The sequence below is a fragment of the Phaethon aethereus genome (assembly GCF_964289735.1).
Source record: "Phaethon aethereus genome assembly, chromosome: 2".
NCBI lineage: Eukaryota > Metazoa > Chordata > Aves > Phaethontiformes > Phaethontidae > Phaethon > Phaethon aethereus.
The window spans coordinates 44,597,763-44,616,575 of NC_138582.1; the positions used below are offsets into that span (position 1 = coordinate 44,597,763).

Below are 18,813 nucleotides of genomic sequence, written 5' to 3' on the forward strand. Positions count from 1 at the left end.
GTGTCTGGTTTGTATCTCAGTGGAAGCAAATTTGTCTCATTTATGCCATTCCATTGTCTTTGAGCTAATAAACATTACATGCTATAACAGAAATTTTCTGATCCAGTTAAAATTATGAATTATGAATTTCAAAATGCTTCTGTATTTAATAGGAATTAATTTTGGAAACATCAGAGATATGCACTAGCAATAAAGTGCTCTTTTCTACTATCTTCATGGATTGAAATAACCAAATCAGATCAATTACTACCTGTGTTGAAAGTTCGATCCAGAACCTAACTCCCAATGAAACTGATGAACAATAGGTGTCTAATAATTCTGAAAATCTGGAGCAATTTCATTTTCACTAAAATTCACAGTTAATTTAGTGGGAATTAGGCAGCTAAGCGGGAATTAAGTGAATAGTATCCGGGAAGGTTTCAACCACTGTACTATTGGGATAAGGAGTTTTCATTGAAGCCCTCTCTGTAATAGGTCAAATTTTCGACATATAACAGGTATCACTGCATGATGAATAGACCTCATGGAATCTTCCCTTTCTTCCCTACTGTAAATCATAGTACATTCACTTTGCATATACATGTTTGTTTTCTTCGTGCAGTCATCTTCATAGTCAATGGGAAAGCTCACATAAGTACGCACACTGACACCGGGGCACATATCGCTTAACGTGTATACTTGTTGGCTTTTTTTAACTGGGCCTGAAGAAACAAGGTTTGGAAACATACTATTCACGAATGGATTCATCTGCTCTTTTGGGAAACCAGCTGTGGAATAAAATCTCCACGAGTAAGACTGTTTTATTTCTTGTGACTTCATGAGCTATCCAGTTGAAGACAGAAGGACTTGTCTTGGACAGGTTAGGTTGAAAATGCAATTTGAAGACAAAATTTGGGGACAAATTTGGGGATTTGAAAACAAATAAAAATGTTGTATTGTTCCCATAGTTGCTGCCAAGTACAGTGACATACAAAAATTCATGCTACCTGTAAGAACCATGTTGATCACAAAAGTCATCTAGAAAAAAGGAGCAAAGAGTAAGAACAGAGAATTAGGCATTTTGAGGGCAAGTTGGAATAAAAAAAACCTGTGAGAAAATGAATATCCAAACAAACCGTTGTTACTCAAAATCTTTTCTATAATAAGATTAGGGTGCTATAGCCCAGGATATAAAAAAGCCCTTTAGAGTTTCAGATGAAGGATTTAGCCTTCTTAACAGGCCCATTCAAAAGCTGACACAGAATCTGGATTATACAGAAAAAATTCTTGTGAATTTGCAGATGAGTTATATTTCCCCTGGAGTGAGTATTCACAGAAGTCAATTTTATTGTTCATCTATTTTTCTCTATAAGTTTTATTCTTAAAGAAAATTTAACGTACATTCTTACAAAATAAAGAATAAAAAAAAAAGCTCAGGACAGTTCACTTTTTTGAAAGAAACAGGAATCAATCCCTCTTTCAGTCTGTACTGATACCTTATCCATTGTAGCAAGCAGTCGAACTGTTCAGATTTCTCTAAGGTATTATCTTAGAGATAAGGTAACTACTATCTATACCACCAAAAAGATTAATCTATACAACTTCCTACATTACTGATTAAAGCCAGATGAGCCCTACTACCCTGTCGTTATTATTTTCAGGTTTATTCTGTGAAGTCTGAGCTAGCAGTTTGATCAGCTCTTGAAGAGCATGACATTGGGCATGCATGTTCTCTTCCTTAATGGAGAAAGAAAATACAGCAATACCAAGGACTAACAAATATTTAGTTTGGTTTTCATACAAAAAACATTGTGTCTTCTAGAATCTTTAGAATTGAAAAGAAAATCAGATAAAATAAACAGAGCACCTTTAAAGAATAAATTAAGCATATTGCAAGAATATTTCTCTATATTTCTACATCAGAGAACAATCTAATGTGAGTTGGCTGACAGCAATTAAATACTCCCACCTGCCCTCCCCAAAAGAAGATTCCTATGTACTCTGCAATGATTTTATGATTCCCTTAAAACAAAAATAAAAAATCTTCCAAACCTAAACTCAGAGCAAACAGTAGGTTTAGTAAAGTATCAACTAGACATTTCCTTTTGATGTGAAATAGGTATTTTCTTTTGATCTGGAAATTTTAGTTACTTTGTTCTTATGCCAATAACTACTCCAGGAATTACTCTTCTAGGAAAAGCCCTTTAAGTCTCAAAAAGCAAGAATGTGTTTACCATGTTTGATAGCAGTAAGTGGGTGGAAGAATTGGAAACATGAAAAAATAAAACTCTGCTGAACACTGACATTAGTGTTCAGAAAAGTTAACAAGAAAAGGTCATGGTCTAAAGCAGGTTACAAAGGCAAGATAGCCTACAAAAATATTATCAGTTCTATCAATCATCCATATTTTAGCAAAGCACTGATACCTCCCTGGCCTTAAAAGACTGGAATATTAAAATAGAACATTTAGAGTGTAGTAAGTCCAACGCAAAATTACATCATCAGCTGAACTGTTGTGCAATGCTGATGATGCTTAAAAGCAACATGTTACTTATGGAGACAATCATAGGCTACAAGAGAGTTACAAGAGAAAACTATGTCTATATGGAATATAAAACATTAGTATTTTTGATACTCTGTCCATGAAAGGTTTTATGTAAACATAAGTTTTAACAAAAAGACACTCTCAGATTCAGTTACATTTTTCCTCATTGTTTTACCTGCCCTCTAGCAAAAGTGATCAGGCTGTTTCTCGAGTTAAGCCATCGTTTCCCCGAGTCACTCTTTTCTCCCTGTAGACAAAGATAGGCCTCACCAGCGGCATCTGCTTTCTTCAAGTCTCCCGTGTGCAAATAGATTGCATATTCCACAACTTCAGAAAAAATACACATACAAAAACAAAAGTCAGCAGGTGAAAATGCTCCTTGTCTTCTTGCCCAACACCTGCATTATGTACGAATCCCTGGTAGAAACCATTGCAAATTTCATCTGTGCCACAGAACAGGAAGCACAGGTCTCTTCAGTCCTGGTGACATAAATAACCAAAAGACATCCCTGCTGTGTAACTCTCTGTTTGGTAATCTGCAGAATACAAATTTGTTCTGCTCTGACACCACTCCCAGAAAACCAGCACTACTGACTGCTGCTGGGGACACAGAATCTCCTATGTACAGCCCCCTTCCTCTAAGGTAGGGAATCCATTTCTAAGAAAGTAATATTTCATGTTTACATGCTCTTTGAAAGTCTAAGTTCTGCTCTCTAAGACTCACATTTCTTTGTTCCTTCCTTCCCTCTGTGTGTCTCCTTGAAATGAAATGGGAGCTTACATTTATAACGTGGGTTAAAAGAAAGCTGGGACCTGATTATCTTATGCTTTAAGCTCATGTAATTATCTCCCAAGGAATGAACACATCAGGACTATCAAGCTTTCTCACTAGTCAGACCATAACACTATTACAATGTTCTTGAAGTTAAAACACGTTAATGCGAAACAGAAATGAATTTAAAATTCTTTCATCAGCTTTATTACCTAAATGGAAAACCTCTTCATATTTTGTATCAGTCTCCAAAGAATCATAGAATCTTTGCATTGGAAGGGACCTTGAAAGGCCATCTAGTCCAACCGCTCTGCAATAAGCAGGGACAGCTTCAACTAGATCAGGTTGCTCAGAGCCCCGTCCAACCTGACCTGGAATGTTTCCAGGGATAGGGCATCTACCACCTCTCTGGGCAACCTGTGCCAGTGTTTCACCACCCTCAGTGTGAAAAATTTCATCCTTGTATCTAGTCTAAATCTGCCCTTTTTTAGTTTAAAACCATTATCCCTTGTCCTATCGCAACAGACCATGCTAAAAAGTCTGTCCCCATCTTCTCATTAAGGACCCTTTAAGTACCCTTTAAGTAATACTGCAATAAGTTGTCCCTGGAGCCTTCTCTTCTCCAGGATGAATAACCCCAACTCTCTCAGCCTTTCTCCACAGGAGAGGTGTTCCATCCCTCTGATCATTTTTGTGGCCCTCCTCTGGACCCCGCTCCAGCAGGTCCATGTCTCTCCTGTGCTGAGGGCTCCAGAGCTGGACACAGTACTCCGGGTGGGGTCTCACCAGAGCGGAGTAGAGGGGCAGAATCACCTGCCCCGACTTGTTGGCCACGCTTCTTTTGATGCAGCCCAGGATACGGTTGGCTTTCTGGGCTGTGGGCGCACATTGCTGGCTCATGTCCAGCTTTTCATCTACCAGTACCCCCAGGTCCTTCTTGGCAGGGCTCTCAATCACTTCATCCCTCAGCCTGTATTGATACCGGGGGTTGTCCCAACCCAGATGCAGGACCCTGCACTTGGCCTTGTTGAACCTCATGAGGTTCACATGGGCCCATTCCTCGAGCTTGTCCAGGTCCCTCTGGTTGGCATCCCATCCCTCAGGTGTATCAACTGCACCACTCAGCTTGGTGTCATCTGATAACTTGCTGAGGGTGCACTCGCTCCCACTGTGTATGTCATTGATGAAGATGTTAAACAGTACTGGTCCCAGTACGGACCCCTGAGGGACACCACTTGTCACCGATCTCCATGTGAACTTCTCATGTACTATATAATACATCACAAATACAAATGATAAGTGAAATTTGAGTTTAAGGGAAAACATCCCTGATTTTCTCAGCTGTGGTCATAGTACAGCGATTAGAAGAGACACCTGTGACCACTATGTGGAGCTTCTGCTTCCTTGCTTCTTTATAACACAATATACAGGGGAGTGATGCAGATGAGACCAGGTTGCACTAATTCTGAAGAAACTTAATGGAAAACTCCTATGTTCATTTTTTAAATGGCCTATTTTAGCCCCTGAGTTTATCATAGAAACAAGGAATAAGGAAACACTTAAAGAGAAGCAGGTCACAATCTCAATATTCATGGTTATTTGTATCATTTTAACGAAGAGCACAGGAAAAATAAGAAGGGTTTTTTGGGGATTGTTTTTTTTTCTCCCTAGTGTTTTCAGTCTGCTATTACTCAGATTACAATAATAAATCTGTGCTCATTTGTATAATGCTGGTTCTGTCACTTCAGGAATCTAACTTTGGTGGCTATATTAGGAATATGATCCTTATGTAGTCAGCAGGGAAAGGCAAGTGCTGTAGAAAACACTTGTGATGGGTTCCCATATATTCTAGGGATAGACACTGAAAATTAGGGGTCTAAACTTAGGTGGTCTGAATGTTCCTCTGCTTCCAACCACAAGTATCATTACTTCAGCCTAAGAAAAAAAGCTATTATCTTACAGCAATACAGGTTTGTAAAACACACCTTTCTAATATTTTTCAGGAGAAAATGACTTTTATCCACTGTAAAATGCAGAGTCACATTCAGCATGTGAGTAATAAGCAATGCACACATACCAAGAATGTATTTAAGAATGCATGTATTATCTCTTGAACTTTTTTGATACAAGCTTCAAGATAGAATTTTTTTTTCTTAAAGACTGAGCACCCTTAAAATCCAACATTTTACAAGTACTGAGATATCTTTGACTGCTCCAAACTATTCATCCCCAACTCCCACAGCCTTCATCACTGGTGCAGTAAAGAAGACATAGAGAACATCTAGACTATGTGACAGTTACGTGCTGGAGAAAGTCTTCCAGCCTCGCTTTGCACTTGTTCCTACCTGAGACCTGTCTGGCTGTACAATGTCTGCTTTTCCAGGAAGCGTGTGTGTGCAAAGAAGGGTAATGGTGCTTTAGATAAACATGAAATCAAGGAGCAAATAAGAAGCACTTTCAGTCTCACAATTAATGATACAAGTCAGAGAGCACTGAAGTACATATTATTCAAATCTGAAACATATTTCAGTCTAAAATACATCACAGGATACACAAATATCTGAGAAGATCTTGTAAATATCTGGTATTTTCAGTACAGTTTGCTTCTTGAATCAAATTTATTCCAAGTTAGAAAAGGCCCGATTTAGCCAAACTGCACATTCTTTAAAAAGATATAATTATGAGAAATTTCTGGTAGGTTTGAGAATAATTGTTAAAACCCAGAAGCTAAGGCTGTCATTTATTTTCATGCGTAGGTGATAGGAAAACAGGGAGAAAAAAAAAAGTGTTCTGAGGATATTTATTTTTAAGCTTTTCTTACAGCTCTTTTCACAAGTTGCTGCTATTCATATTGAGTGTTATAACAAAAGGCCTGAATTCAAATATTGTGACATCTTACATAGCTATTCCTCTATATGTCTAAAATAAAAAGGCCACATGACTGGAACAAAGGTCCTAGAGGGTGGGTTTGCATACTAATTGAAAAATTAATATCTAAAAGGATTCATTAAATAATAAGGGCTGTGTCAGGCCACTAATAAAGGTGTGCTCATTGCAATAAACTTCTGAAATGCCTTTCTTTCTCTTCATCTTTTACTACATGGGCATGACATCTGAGAAAACCTGTGTTTTGAAAAGTAACCTTATTTCACTACTGCACTACTTTACTTCAGGGACTTCCACCAGGATTTTTTTTTTAATCATTTAAACCAAGAGCTGGGAAAGTACTTGTAACTGACAGCACCGTTCATGTTTTGATGAAAAGAAGTAAACCAAGAGTTTTCCTAGACTGGTGCCCTAATGTATCTCATCCCTTTCTTCAAAGCAGTTAAATATGCACTGCCAGGTGAAAGACAACATAGCTGCATTAGAGTCAGTGCAGCTACACAAACTTGCGCTTGCTAGAGATCCAGATAGTTGAAAGTACATGAGATGTCCATGTTACCCTCTGGCATTTAACCGATGGGATTTTTGCTTTTAGAGGAGTTGTTAGGATATGAAGGTAAGACTCTGTTTTATTCATCTAGAGTGTTGCCTTGCCTGTATACCTTGGTGATATAAGCAGATTCATTGTAGTCAAAAGGCTATGGTGTGAATAAAATCGGAATAGTTTGGTCCACAGATCTGACCACTCATATAGGATGGATTTAGGAATCACGGTGCTCACAATCATCTTTACTGCTTTTGTCCAGAATCATTAATAATCACAAGCTTAGCTTTAATCACACAAGTAGTATTCAAAGATACACACTGAAAATTAGAAACACATTTAATGTTTTTGCTGAGTCAGTATTTTCAGCTGAATCTGCTGAATCTATTGATGCATAATTCAAAGTTCAGTGTAGTCACAGCAAATATTTCCCATTAATTTTCAAAGGTTTTGGATCAGAGAAAGGACTTCCACTATATAAGTGAAATAAATATATATAAAGCAACCCCTACGGAGGAAGGCATAACACAAAAGAGATGTTGGGAAATGGGGTAAAAGTTTTCAGGGTGAATTTGGGACCATTCTGACTATGAGATGAACAACAAATCCCAACAAAAAAAGCTATTAAAATAAGATGTTCTGTTCAACCTTGCCATTCTTTGTCTCTTCCCAATCCTATTTTTAAGAGCTCTATTTCAGATGTAAGCCAGCATAGTGTGAAACTGAAAGTGATCACCTAACGCTCTTTAAAAAGGGTAGAAAAACCATGAATTAAATATAGGACAGAACATGTGGCTTTGAATTTGCCTTTTTTTTGTTGTTGTTGAATTTACTGTGTATTATGTATCCAGTTATCATTTATTGTGACAATTCTGTAACATTTGCCCACAGAACTCTCAATAGCCTTTCAAGGGTGAACAGTTTAAATGATACAATCACATCCTTTCTGAATGTTAGAGGTATAGTTAAACCTTTTACAGCATTGTGATTTTAGCTTTGTAACGAAACCAGGCAATGCAGTTAATTTTTATAAATGGGGAGAAAACAGTAAGAAAAATCGTTATGGAAGGAAATGAACTATCAAATAAACTCCTCCTGTTGGAGCTCTCAAGACCTCTTCTCTTACTGCTCTCCTCTGCAGCTTGTCAGGTTCTCTATGGAGAGATGAGACGGTAGGGATGAGAATGCAAATGGGGCAGGGTAGGGTGCTGTATTTCAGAGCTGTTGGATATAGCTGACAGGGACTTTTTTTCATAGGCTTCTGCAGAAATTCTACTCTACAAAACAGTAAAATATATAGAAAAAGGTGATGTGGGGAATGAGAATTCCAGAGGTTATTGTCCCAATTCCCCATTGAATCAGTTTTGGTTTTAAATGAATGTTAGGCAACTAACAATCAAAGGCAGGTAGAGTAGGCAGGGGTATTTTTTAAATGTTCATTCGGTTCTATGGCAAAAAAAATTGGAAAACTAAATTTGATGCCTAATCCTGCTAATTTATCACATAAGTCTCAAAAAATTAGAATCACCCTTTCTGTGAAATTAAAAGTTCAGGACAAGATCACAGAATCACAGAATCACAGAATGGTAGGGGCTGTAAGGGACCTCTGAAGATCGTCTGGTCCAACCTCCCTGCCATGGCAGGATCACCTAGGGCAGGCTACACAGGAACGCATCCAGTCGGTTTTAAAGGTCTCCAGAGAAGGAGACTCCACAACCTCTGGGCATTGTTCTGGGAGTCTGTTCCAGTGCTCTGTCACACTCACGGTAAAGAAGTTTATGCCCATTGCCTCTCGTCCTCAGTTGATATAGCCACCAAGCTAGTATGCTCAAGACAGTGGAGCAAATCAGTTTATGACAGTTGAGTATCTGGTCTTATTTATCTAGTCAAAAGTACAGGGTTCATCTAACCTACATAACAGAGTGTGTTAGAAAGATGCCTGAGTGGGTTGGAATTTGAATCAGTAAAAGTGGAACACTATGATTCACCTCACCAGCTCTATGCCTGAGCCAGCCTGGTTCATGCTAGTTTGGTGCCATGCTTGAGCTAATAAGCCTAATGAGTCAAAAGACTACATTAGCTGAAGCATTTCTAAACTACTTTCTTTTGGAAGATAGCATGAGACTTACCATTAACTTTAATGAAAAAGGAATTTGTTAAATACGAGCTTCTGGACTGAATTGTATCTGAAGAGTTAAGTACCATGTAGTAAGCAACTACTTCTCCATGCTCAAACACATCATGGAACACTACTACATAATAATGACCTATTGTGATTAACAAAGCAGTGGAATTGCTATACTTTATCTATGACCTATAAAAACATGAAGTTGGGTGAATTTTAATAAAGGTCAGTATGTTTATTAATACAGATGTTTCTTACTACAGATGTTAAGCACTTAAACTCTTCAAGTTCTTATGTTAATGGCCTTGACTGGGGGAGGGAGGACGGGCAGAATGTCAGTAGACTCCAGGAAAAAAAACACTTTATTTGTGTCACAGGAGCCAAATATCAGCCAGAAGAGGCCAGTTCCCAACTGGCATTAAAAATCCCTTTGTAAAGAAAAGGTAACACCAATCTTCGATAGTTACATTGACAGCTACATATTGCAAAGTTCCTACTGTAGCTTCAAACAGCTCCTACTGCTATATAACTCCTGGTGCATGCCTTCAAATGCAGTCACAAATAATGGTATTCTAAAAATCATCAAGAAATTATCTAGAAATAATATGAAATATAGTAAGAAAAAATAGTAAGAAATATGGAGTCTAACAGCAAGAATTTCTAAAATGTTAATTGTTATTGTGTACAGTGACTTTGTCCCAGTGTGTTAATATGCACATCAATGTCCTGCACAGAATTATAACAGAGTTATCACAGAATTCTTAAAAAAAAACCCAGTATCTTTTAATCCAAAGTCCAAAAAGGTGCATGGTAAATAAATTGGCCCATGATACAGGTAGACTAAAATAATGTGCTCACAAATATTAGAATGGACAGACTAAAGAAAAGAATTAATTAAAATTATTTGCTTCTGTAATAGTAGCTAATACCCAGAATACAAATTCAACTCCGAGATAATCCCACAGAACCTAATGAAATTATGCAATAGAATCATTTGACCTTGTTTTTTTAATTTAATTTTATCTGGAGAATTGCCTATAGTCTGGACTTGGGCACTTACTTTTCAGAAGAAATATTTCTACAGATGGAAAAAAAGCAATTTCAGAGATCCATGTTTAAATTTTGCTTATTTTTTCTTTGTTTGTTTGTTTTTAATTATTAAGAATAGATACAATGATAGCTGATAACGGTGATGGGATTTACTGGGCATGAAAAATCATCCTTATGCCCCACCAGATGAGGTGGGATATGCAGAAGACATGGACAGAGGATATACTAGAGCTCAGAAAGAGATGAAAAAACATGGAACAAATGTGTTTGTAGATGCAGGAAAAAATTGGGAGTGGCCACTGCTTTTAACAAAGGAATTGCAATTTTCCTGAAGATTACACATTAGCATAGATATGGGTTTTTGCCTTGCTGAATCTCAGGGAATCACTTAGTTTAGAACAGGAGTAATTATATTAGTATGGTTTTCATTACAAACAGGCAATTGACATTACTGATAAAGGTTACTGTTTATTTGGATACTTAGTTTTTAGCATTTATTTTGCTTCCTATAAAGTTATATACTTCTTGTTGGTTTTGTCTGGGGATACCAATGATCAACATTCTTCAAAATTTTTCTTTTGTCTTTATTTGAATTTATTCTATCAAGACATTCATTGAAGACATCTCCATAAATGGATGTCTCTTTCAAACCAATAATGAGAGCAAACACATAAAAATGATTTTTTTTTTTGTCTCTAGTAATCAAATTGGAATACAAGGAAGAAGCTGATAGAAATCTTTGACTGAACTAGTATTGGGGCTACAAAGAATAAAATTGATACTAATGCTTCCAGTTGTTGATCACTGGACCTAACAAAACGGTTTATGAGCAACTTCCCAGGTTAGTAGATACTATCCATCTATGGAACAATTTTTGAGAAAGAGTATATACACATCTTTTTCCTAGAAATTTCCCAAGAAAAACACCTCAACTTTCTAATACACCTCAAAACTGAATTGCTTTACAAATCAGGATACTGCTGGCAGTATGTCCATTTGGTTCTTAGCATAATAGATGCTTTGAGGGGTGTATTCTAGAAATTTTTTTTGTTTGAATTTCTGGACTTTTTATATGTAGTTAAACATTTAGCAATTTTTAATTCTGAAAATAATTACCACTATTTATAATTTTACCTATTTTTTCATAAATAAATTGGGGAAATAGAGCTTTTTAACAAGCTCTAGATTTACTATATTGATGATTGTACAACCTGCATATAATACATCCAACATACAATGTTGTTTTGAATCTGATGGATCAAAACCCTAAAATCATGAGATTTTTTCAGTAAATGAATATGAGCTTACTAACTGCATAAAAGTATGCAAACCTACACAAAACCAGATATTTAAAAGGTCTTCACTTTTTAAATAAAACTTCACTGTTTTATTTGTTCAAGTTTCAACTTTAAATGAGATGAAATAGTTAGGAAAATCTCCTTAGAGAATAGTGTGCAAAAGTTCACATGGAATATTTTATTCCTTTTTCTGGGCCACTTCCGTCTTTTTCTATTAGTTTCTCTTTAAGCAGAACATTCTTTGTACTATAGCCTCTAGCGACAAACCTCTTAACTGTCACTAAAAACTTGAATATATGATCTTTACTATTCCCATCAATCCTCTTTATTCTAATGAGCTGGGTAGATTGGAAGCCTGTTCTTAAATAGCTAGTGATGAAGTTATCAGTATGCAATTGGTTGTTCCACTCTGTATTCCCAAGGGTTTGGGAGAAATCACTTTATTTTCTCTCTGGCATCATACAATTCATATGTGTTCCTAACAGCAAAGAAACACGCAACTTAATATATATTTTTGTGGAATATTACTTGCTGTACTTTAAATTTCTTATCCACAACAATAAAACACTAGTGCAACTGAAATTCTTGGATATTTATTTGCTGGCTGATTGTAACTAATTTTCACAGAATCACAGAATCATTAAGGTTGGAGAAGACCTTCAAGATCATCAAGTTGAACCATCAACACACCACCACCATGCCCACTAAACCATGTCCTGAAGTGCCACGACCACACGTTTTTTGAACACTTCCAGTGATGGTGACTCCACCACCTCCCTGGGCAGCCTGTTCCAATGTTTGATCATTCCCTCAGTAAAGAAATTTTTCCTAATATCGAGTCTAAACCTCCCCTGGGGCAACTTGAGGCCATTTCCTCTCGTCCTATCGCTGGTTACTTGGGAGAAGAGACCAGCGCCCTCATCGCCACAAGCACCTTTCAGGTAGTTGTAGACAGCTATGAGGTCTCCCCTCAGCCTCCTTTTCTCCACTCTGAACAACCCCAGTTCCCTCAGCCGCTCCTCAGAAGACTTGTTCTCCAGACCCCTCACCAGCTTCATTGACCTTCTTTGGACACGCTCCAGCATCTCAATGTCCTTCTTGTAGTGAGGGGCCCACAACTGAACACAGTATTCGAGATGCAGCCTCACCAGTGCCAAGTACAGGGGCACAGTCACTTCCCTACTCCTGCTGGCCACACTATTCCTGATACAGGCCAGGATGCTGTTGGCCTTCTTGGCCATCTGGGCACACTGACGGCTCATATTCAGCCGGCTGTCAACCAACACCCCAAGGTCCTTTTCTGCCGGGCAGCTCTCCAGCCACTCCTCCCCAAGCCTGTAGTGTTGCATGGGGTTGTTGTGGCCCAAGTGCAGGACCCTGCACTTGGCCTTATTAAACCTCATATGGTTGACCTTGGGCCATCAATCCAGCCTGTCCAGATCCCTCTGCAAAAACCAAAAACTGAGCCCTGTGGAACACCACTTGTGACTGGCAGCCAACTGGATTTAACGCCATTCACCACAACTCTCTGGACTCAGCCATCCAGCCAGTTCTTTACCCAGAGAAGAATGCACCTGTCTAAGCCACGAGCTGCCAGTTTCTCCAGGAGAATGCTGTGGGAGATGCTGTCAAAGGCTTTACTAAAGTCCAGGCAGACAACATCCACAGCCTCTCCCTCACCCACCAGGCGGGCCACCTGGTCATAGTAGGAGATCAGGTTGGTCAAGCAGGACCTGCCTTTCATGAACCCATGCTGGCTGGGCCTGATCCCTTGGTTGTCCTTCAAATGCCTTGTGAGCGCCCTCCAGATGATCCTCTCCACAATCTTCCCCAGAACTAAGGTCAGGCTGACAGGCCTGTAGTTCCCAGGATCCTCCTTCTGGCCCTTCCTGCAGATGGGTGTCACATTGGCAAGCCTCCAGTCGTCTGGGACCTCCCCTGTTAACCAGGACTGCTGATAAATGATGGAGAGTGGCTTGGCAAGCTCCTCTGCCAGCTCTCTCAGTACTCTTGGGTGGATCCCATCAGGCCCCATAGACTTGTGGGTGTCCAGGTGGCTTAACAGGTCCTTAACTGTTTCCTGCTGGATTATGAGGAGTTTATTGTGCTCTCCATCCCTGTCTTCCAGCTCAGAGGGCTGAAGACCCTGAGGATACCTGGACTGGCTATTACAGACTGAGGCAAAGAAGGCATTAAGTACCTCAGCTTTGTCCTCAGCCTTGGTTGAGGCTGTGTTCCCCCTTCACATCCGATAAGGGATGGAGATTCTCCTTGGCTCTCTTCCTGTTGTTAATATATTTGTAAAAACATTTGTTGATATTTTTTACAACTGTGGACAGATTGACTTCTAGTTAGGCTTTTTGCCTTTCTAATTTTGTCTCTGCTTCACCTGACGAGATCGTTGTACTCTTCTTCAGTTGCCTGCCCCTTCTTCCAGAGGTGATAAACTCTCCCCTTTTCCCTGACTCCCAGCAAAAGCTCCCTGTTCAGCCAGGCCAGCCATCTTGCCTGTCAGCTCGTCTTACGGCACATGGGCACCACCTCCTCCTGTGCCTTTAAGACTTCCTTCTTGAAGACTGTCCAGCCTTCCTGGACCCTTTTGCCCTTCAGGACTGTCTCTGAAGGGACTCTCTCAACCAGCGACCGAACAGGCCGATGTCTGCCCTCCGGAAGTCCAAGGTACTGGTTTTGCTGACCCCCCTCCTTACCTCATCAAGAACTGAAAATTCTATCATGACATGGTCGCTAAAACCAAGACGGCCTCCGACTACCACGTCTCCCACCAGTCCTCCGTTTGTAAACAACAGGTCACGCGAGGCACCTCCCCTGGTCAGCTCACTTACCAGCTCTGTCAGGAAGTTATCATCTCCCACACACTCCAGGAATCTCCTAGACTGTTTCCTCTCTGCTGTGTTATACTTCCAGCAGATGTCCAGTAAGTTGAATTCCCCTACAAGGACTAGCCATTGTGAGACTTCTGCTAGCTGCTTCATCTGCCTCTTTGTCCTGGTTGGGCGGTCTATAACAGACTCCCAGCAGGATATCTGCCTTGTTTGCTTCTCCCCTCATCCTTACCCATAAGCACTCAGCTTGGTCATCACAATCGTTGATCTCTATACAATCAAAACACTCCCTACCATACAGAGCCACCCCACCGCCTCTCATTCCATGCCTACCCCTTCGGAAGAGCTTATAGCCATCTATTGCAGCTCTCCAGTCATGAGAGTCATCCCACCATGTTTCTGTGAAGGCGACTAAGTCATAGCTGTCCCGCTGCACAAGGGCTTCCAGCTCCTCCTGTTTGCTGCCCAGGCTGCATGCGTTGGTAGATGCACTTGAGATGGGCTATCGATTTCACCCCTAATTCTGGCACGCCACCCCTAGGCTCATCTCTAGTAAGCCTGGTTTTATCGCCTTCCCCCTTCAAATCTAGTTTAAAGCCCTCTCGATGAGGCCTGCCAGCTTATAAGCTAGAATCCTTTTCCCCCTTGGAGACAGTTGCACTCTACCTGCTGCCAGCAGACCCAGTGCCATGTAAACCGCCCCATGGTCAAAAAAACCAAAATTCTGCCGACAGCACCAGTCCCTGAGCCATGTGTTGACCAGGGGTGCTTTCCCATTCCTTTCAGTGATCCCCCTGCCACTGAAGGGATTGATGAAAACACTACCTGTGCTCCTGCTCCATCAACCAGTAACCCCAGCGCTCTAAAGTCCCTTTTAATCGCTTTTAGACTTCTTTGTGCAACCTCATTATCGCCAACCTGCATAACCAACAGCGGGTAGTAATCAGTGGGCCAAACCAGACCAGGGAATTTCCTCGTGACATCTCTCACCCGGGCCCCAGGGAGGCAGCAGACTTCTCTGTGGACTGGGTCTGGCCAGCATATTAGGCTGTCTGCACCCCTCAGAAGAATCCCTCCTTTTTCTCTTAACAGTGGACATCTTGATGTGTGAGGCTGACTGACTCGCCCTAGGCAACACCCTGGATGGACTTTCGTCAAGGTCTTCATGTGCCTGGATCTCCAGTTCCTGAGACCCGCATCTGTTGTGTACGAGCAGCTGGGACGGTGAGGGAGGCCGGGAGGGGATTCGTCTGCTGCCCCAAGCAGCAACCTGCTTCCATTCCCCTTCGTCTCTTAGGCACTCTCCTTCTGCCCAGCAGCAAAAGGGCAGGGGATCCCCTGCTGCTTGTGGGGCCTCCAGCTGCTGCCTCTGCCTCAGGGACAGCCAGGAGTGGCTCCAACGATCCATCTCCCTCTCACACCCCCTGATGCTCCTCAGCCTCTCCACTGCCTCTGTCAGCCCTGCCCCAGGCTGAGCAAGTCGCTCACCTGGTCGCACCGCACACGGGTGGTGTCTCCGCTGCCCTCTGGCACGAGTGACAGGCTCAGGCCCTGTCTGCAGCCGGACACCCGGACAGCCGCATGCTTGAGCGGGAGCTCCGTCTGTGTCGCCATATTCCTTCGGGCCACGGCTTTCAGCCGGGTGGAGACCGTGGCCGGGCCTCTTCTGGGAAGGCGATGACCACCCGTCGAGAGAGCCTCTAGTTCCGGGGGGACGGACTGTGCCCTACCCGCACGCCTGCCCTGCCCGCGCGAACTGACGCGCAGCCGGACGCGTCACGCCCTTCTGACGCGCCACGCCCTGTTTGCCCGCCCTGTTCGCCGCGCTGCAGGTCGCTCGCGCTCCCGGGGGCGGCTCTTGTAGGTGAGGGGCTTTGGCCGCCGCCGCCGCTCCTGTCCCCGCCCGCGCTGAGTCAGAGCTGCCGCTCGTCAGGAGCCCGCTCCGCCGGCCGGGGGTGGGGGCGGGTGGGCTGGGGCACCCTCTCTCTCCCTGCGCTGCCGCCTTCGCGGTTTGGCCGCTTCAGGAAGGGTGCCCCGGCGCCACCCTCCGCTCCGGAGCCCTCTGCCTCGGTGGCTTCGCCCAAATGGCGGGCTCGCTGGCTTTCAAACTGCCGCCGCCGCTCTAGGCCCCGCCCGCGCTCAGTCAGAGCCGCCGCTGCACAGGAGCCCGCTGGATCAACCAGGAGATGGATCAACCGTTTCCTCAAGATAGATTTTCAAAAATCTATTTTTGTAGGGGGTCTTTGCAGTTCTTTAATGCTTAAAAAAATTTACTATGTTTCTAGGTCACATACATTTTTCTGTGAATAGGAGGATTTAGGTAATACCACACAGTAGGTGGTATTTTGTACACATCTTCAGCTGACATAGGGTTAATTTCAAAAGATAATAAATAAAGAGCTAAAACTGGAACATCATCTAACACGAATGAAGCCAAAGCCTGTGTTTGGTGTCAGCAGTTAACAGCATCTGTCATAATCCTGATACCAATGATTTCTGTTCTCTCAGCTTGCTTTTGTGATAAATCCATGTGCAAAGCCATCACATTCCTTAATATAAAATTCTTGTGGAAATCCTTGCACAGTATTTTAGGCCCAGAAGAGATATACTGGAATTCCAGTGACAGATCCTTACCCCAGTAACAAAAAAAGGACTTTGCTTACCAGGCAAAGGCTCCTGATCTGCATAGAGAGCTGGCAGTTCCACACATTTGTCTTCATTAGGGTTGAACCAGCAGTCAAAGGATAAATACATCTCTTCCTTTGTGCTCATGTGCTTCATATGCAGTGCATCTAAGTGCCATGGCTGTTTTAGCTCGCTACGTGGGCCAGTTACCTGAACTTTGTATATTGAGCCAATATCTGCCAGCTTATCCTATGTGAGGAAAAAGAGAAGATGAATGGAACTCATTCTAATTGTGCCAGATCAAGTGTATTTGACAGCTGTATGCAACAGTTGAACAAACTTCAGTAGTAAAAGAATTGGGGCAGATTTATAACTGCTACTATTTTTTCCCTTTCTAATCAATACAAAATTGATTTACTAACATGGATAAGGAGATGGAATGCTTGAGGTTTGATATCAGGGAACGAGTGATGGCAGTCACCACTGAAATTTGTACACAGAACAAGGCACAATGTTCATGTAACACTGATTCAATGGACTATTTGCAGGCACAGAAGTTTTAGTAAATTTTTAAAATTTTGAACACTATTAGAAGTATTTCTTACAACTTGTAATATAAAAATGGTGCAATTGACTCTAATTTTGAAGGAGAATTAATCTGACTTTGAGGAAACATCCAAGAGACCCTCCATCTTCACCACACATCATATCTTCATATAGAACCTGTCCGTTAAAATCTTCCTGTTCTTGCATTCATGCTTGAGAAAAAAACTTCCTAGTTCAACTGGAGATAGTACAGTATCTCTGGGACATACCATTACTTGAGTAAGTAAAAGTAGAGGAGGCCTTATATGACTATAATTATTGTTCTTAAACCAATAATTTTCCCCTCTAAGGGAAAAAGAAGGGAGAAAACAGAAGTTGTCTTTTCCTTTTCCTATTCTCTACTTCTCATATTCTTTCCCCTGCTCTTTCATTTCTAAATAGCTCAGCTAGTAGAAGTGCATGTGACCTGATTTCAGCCTTTCCTCTGACAGGGCACTTCCAGTTTCATACTATTTATTTATATTTACCAGAGGTTCTTGGAAATAACTTAGAAAAACCATCTGGGCACTCCTCATTTTGGATCATGTTTATGGCCTAGGCTAGTGTGCTTATTTCCTCTTTCATTAAAGAAAAGAGGAACATCAAAAGAACAGCCAATTATTTCTTTAGCTCAATCATTCAATCTACCTGACTAGTAGGAAGAAGAACCAGGAAACAGCTTCTTCATTCACAACTCCAAGGCTACTTTCTGATGAATCCCAAAATGAAAAATAACGTATTTTCATGCACTATTTGGGCTTTTTGCCAGGGCTCTCTTCACCCCTTTTCTTTTTTTCCTGATTTTCTCTTGCTACCTGCTTCTGCAGTTCCAGCAGTCAATCCTAAAGAAACATCTTTCAGGATGTGGCTTCGTAGACATAATTCTCTGATGCAAAGCTGGCTTGTGAAGTTTCCACTTCCCTGTCTGCCCATTTGCCCCCATTCCCTCAGTCCTGCCTTATATATGTATCTGCAGCTGCAGAATGAACTGATCAGGGTTAAAAAAAAGACTAAGGAACGAATCAAGGTTAAAACTTCCCATTTTCTCACAGGGATCAACCATTTCTTCAAAACCCATGAAGGACAACAGAAGGATGGAACAAGCAGTATAAGAACAGGAAAAGTGGTAGTCACACTTCTCTTTATTGTCCTAACTTCCAGCACTTTGTGGCTCAGGGATCTCCTGAGCCAGAGGAGATTTTTGCAGTGTTTACCTTCAGGTCAGCTCCAAATATCTACTTCATGGAGAGCAAAGCCAGGAAAGTGTAAGTAACACAGTGTTGGGAAGGAATGATAGCTACAAGAGGGAAGTAAGAGGACTGGTAAAAGCAGGCTACAATTCAGTCAAAGTGAGCCTCAGACACTTGTTAATATTTCAGTTAGTGGGTAGTAAGAGGAACTGAAGACAAAGGAAGGAAGGGCAGGTGAACTGAATAAAGGAGAAAACTTGTGGGTAAAAAGGAGCTGATCAAGAGGAAAAAGAACGTGATAATGACAGGCAAAAAAAAGAGATAAACCATGCAAGAAAAGGCAGTTAGCCCAGAAAAACTTGGTGGCAGGG

General features: G+C 41.4%; 1 protein-coding gene across 1 annotated transcript in view; it reads right to left on the reverse strand.

The window, feature by feature from the left end:
* The window catches only part of RP1 (RP1 axonemal microtubule associated), a gene marked incomplete at its 3' end in the record, with an annotated part of 200,765 nt that overhangs the window by 65,665 nt on the left and 116,287 nt on the right, over window positions 1-18,813 (reverse strand). The window contains exons 35-36 of the mRNA XM_081996424.1: window positions 16,706-16,916; window positions 2,700-2,851 (exon numbers count right to left, since the gene is read on the reverse strand). Of these exons, the coding sequence (XP_081852550.1) occupies window positions 2,700-2,851; window positions 16,706-16,916 (363 nt within the window). The remainder of the gene's footprint in view (window positions 1-2,699; window positions 2,852-16,705; window positions 16,917-18,813) is intronic.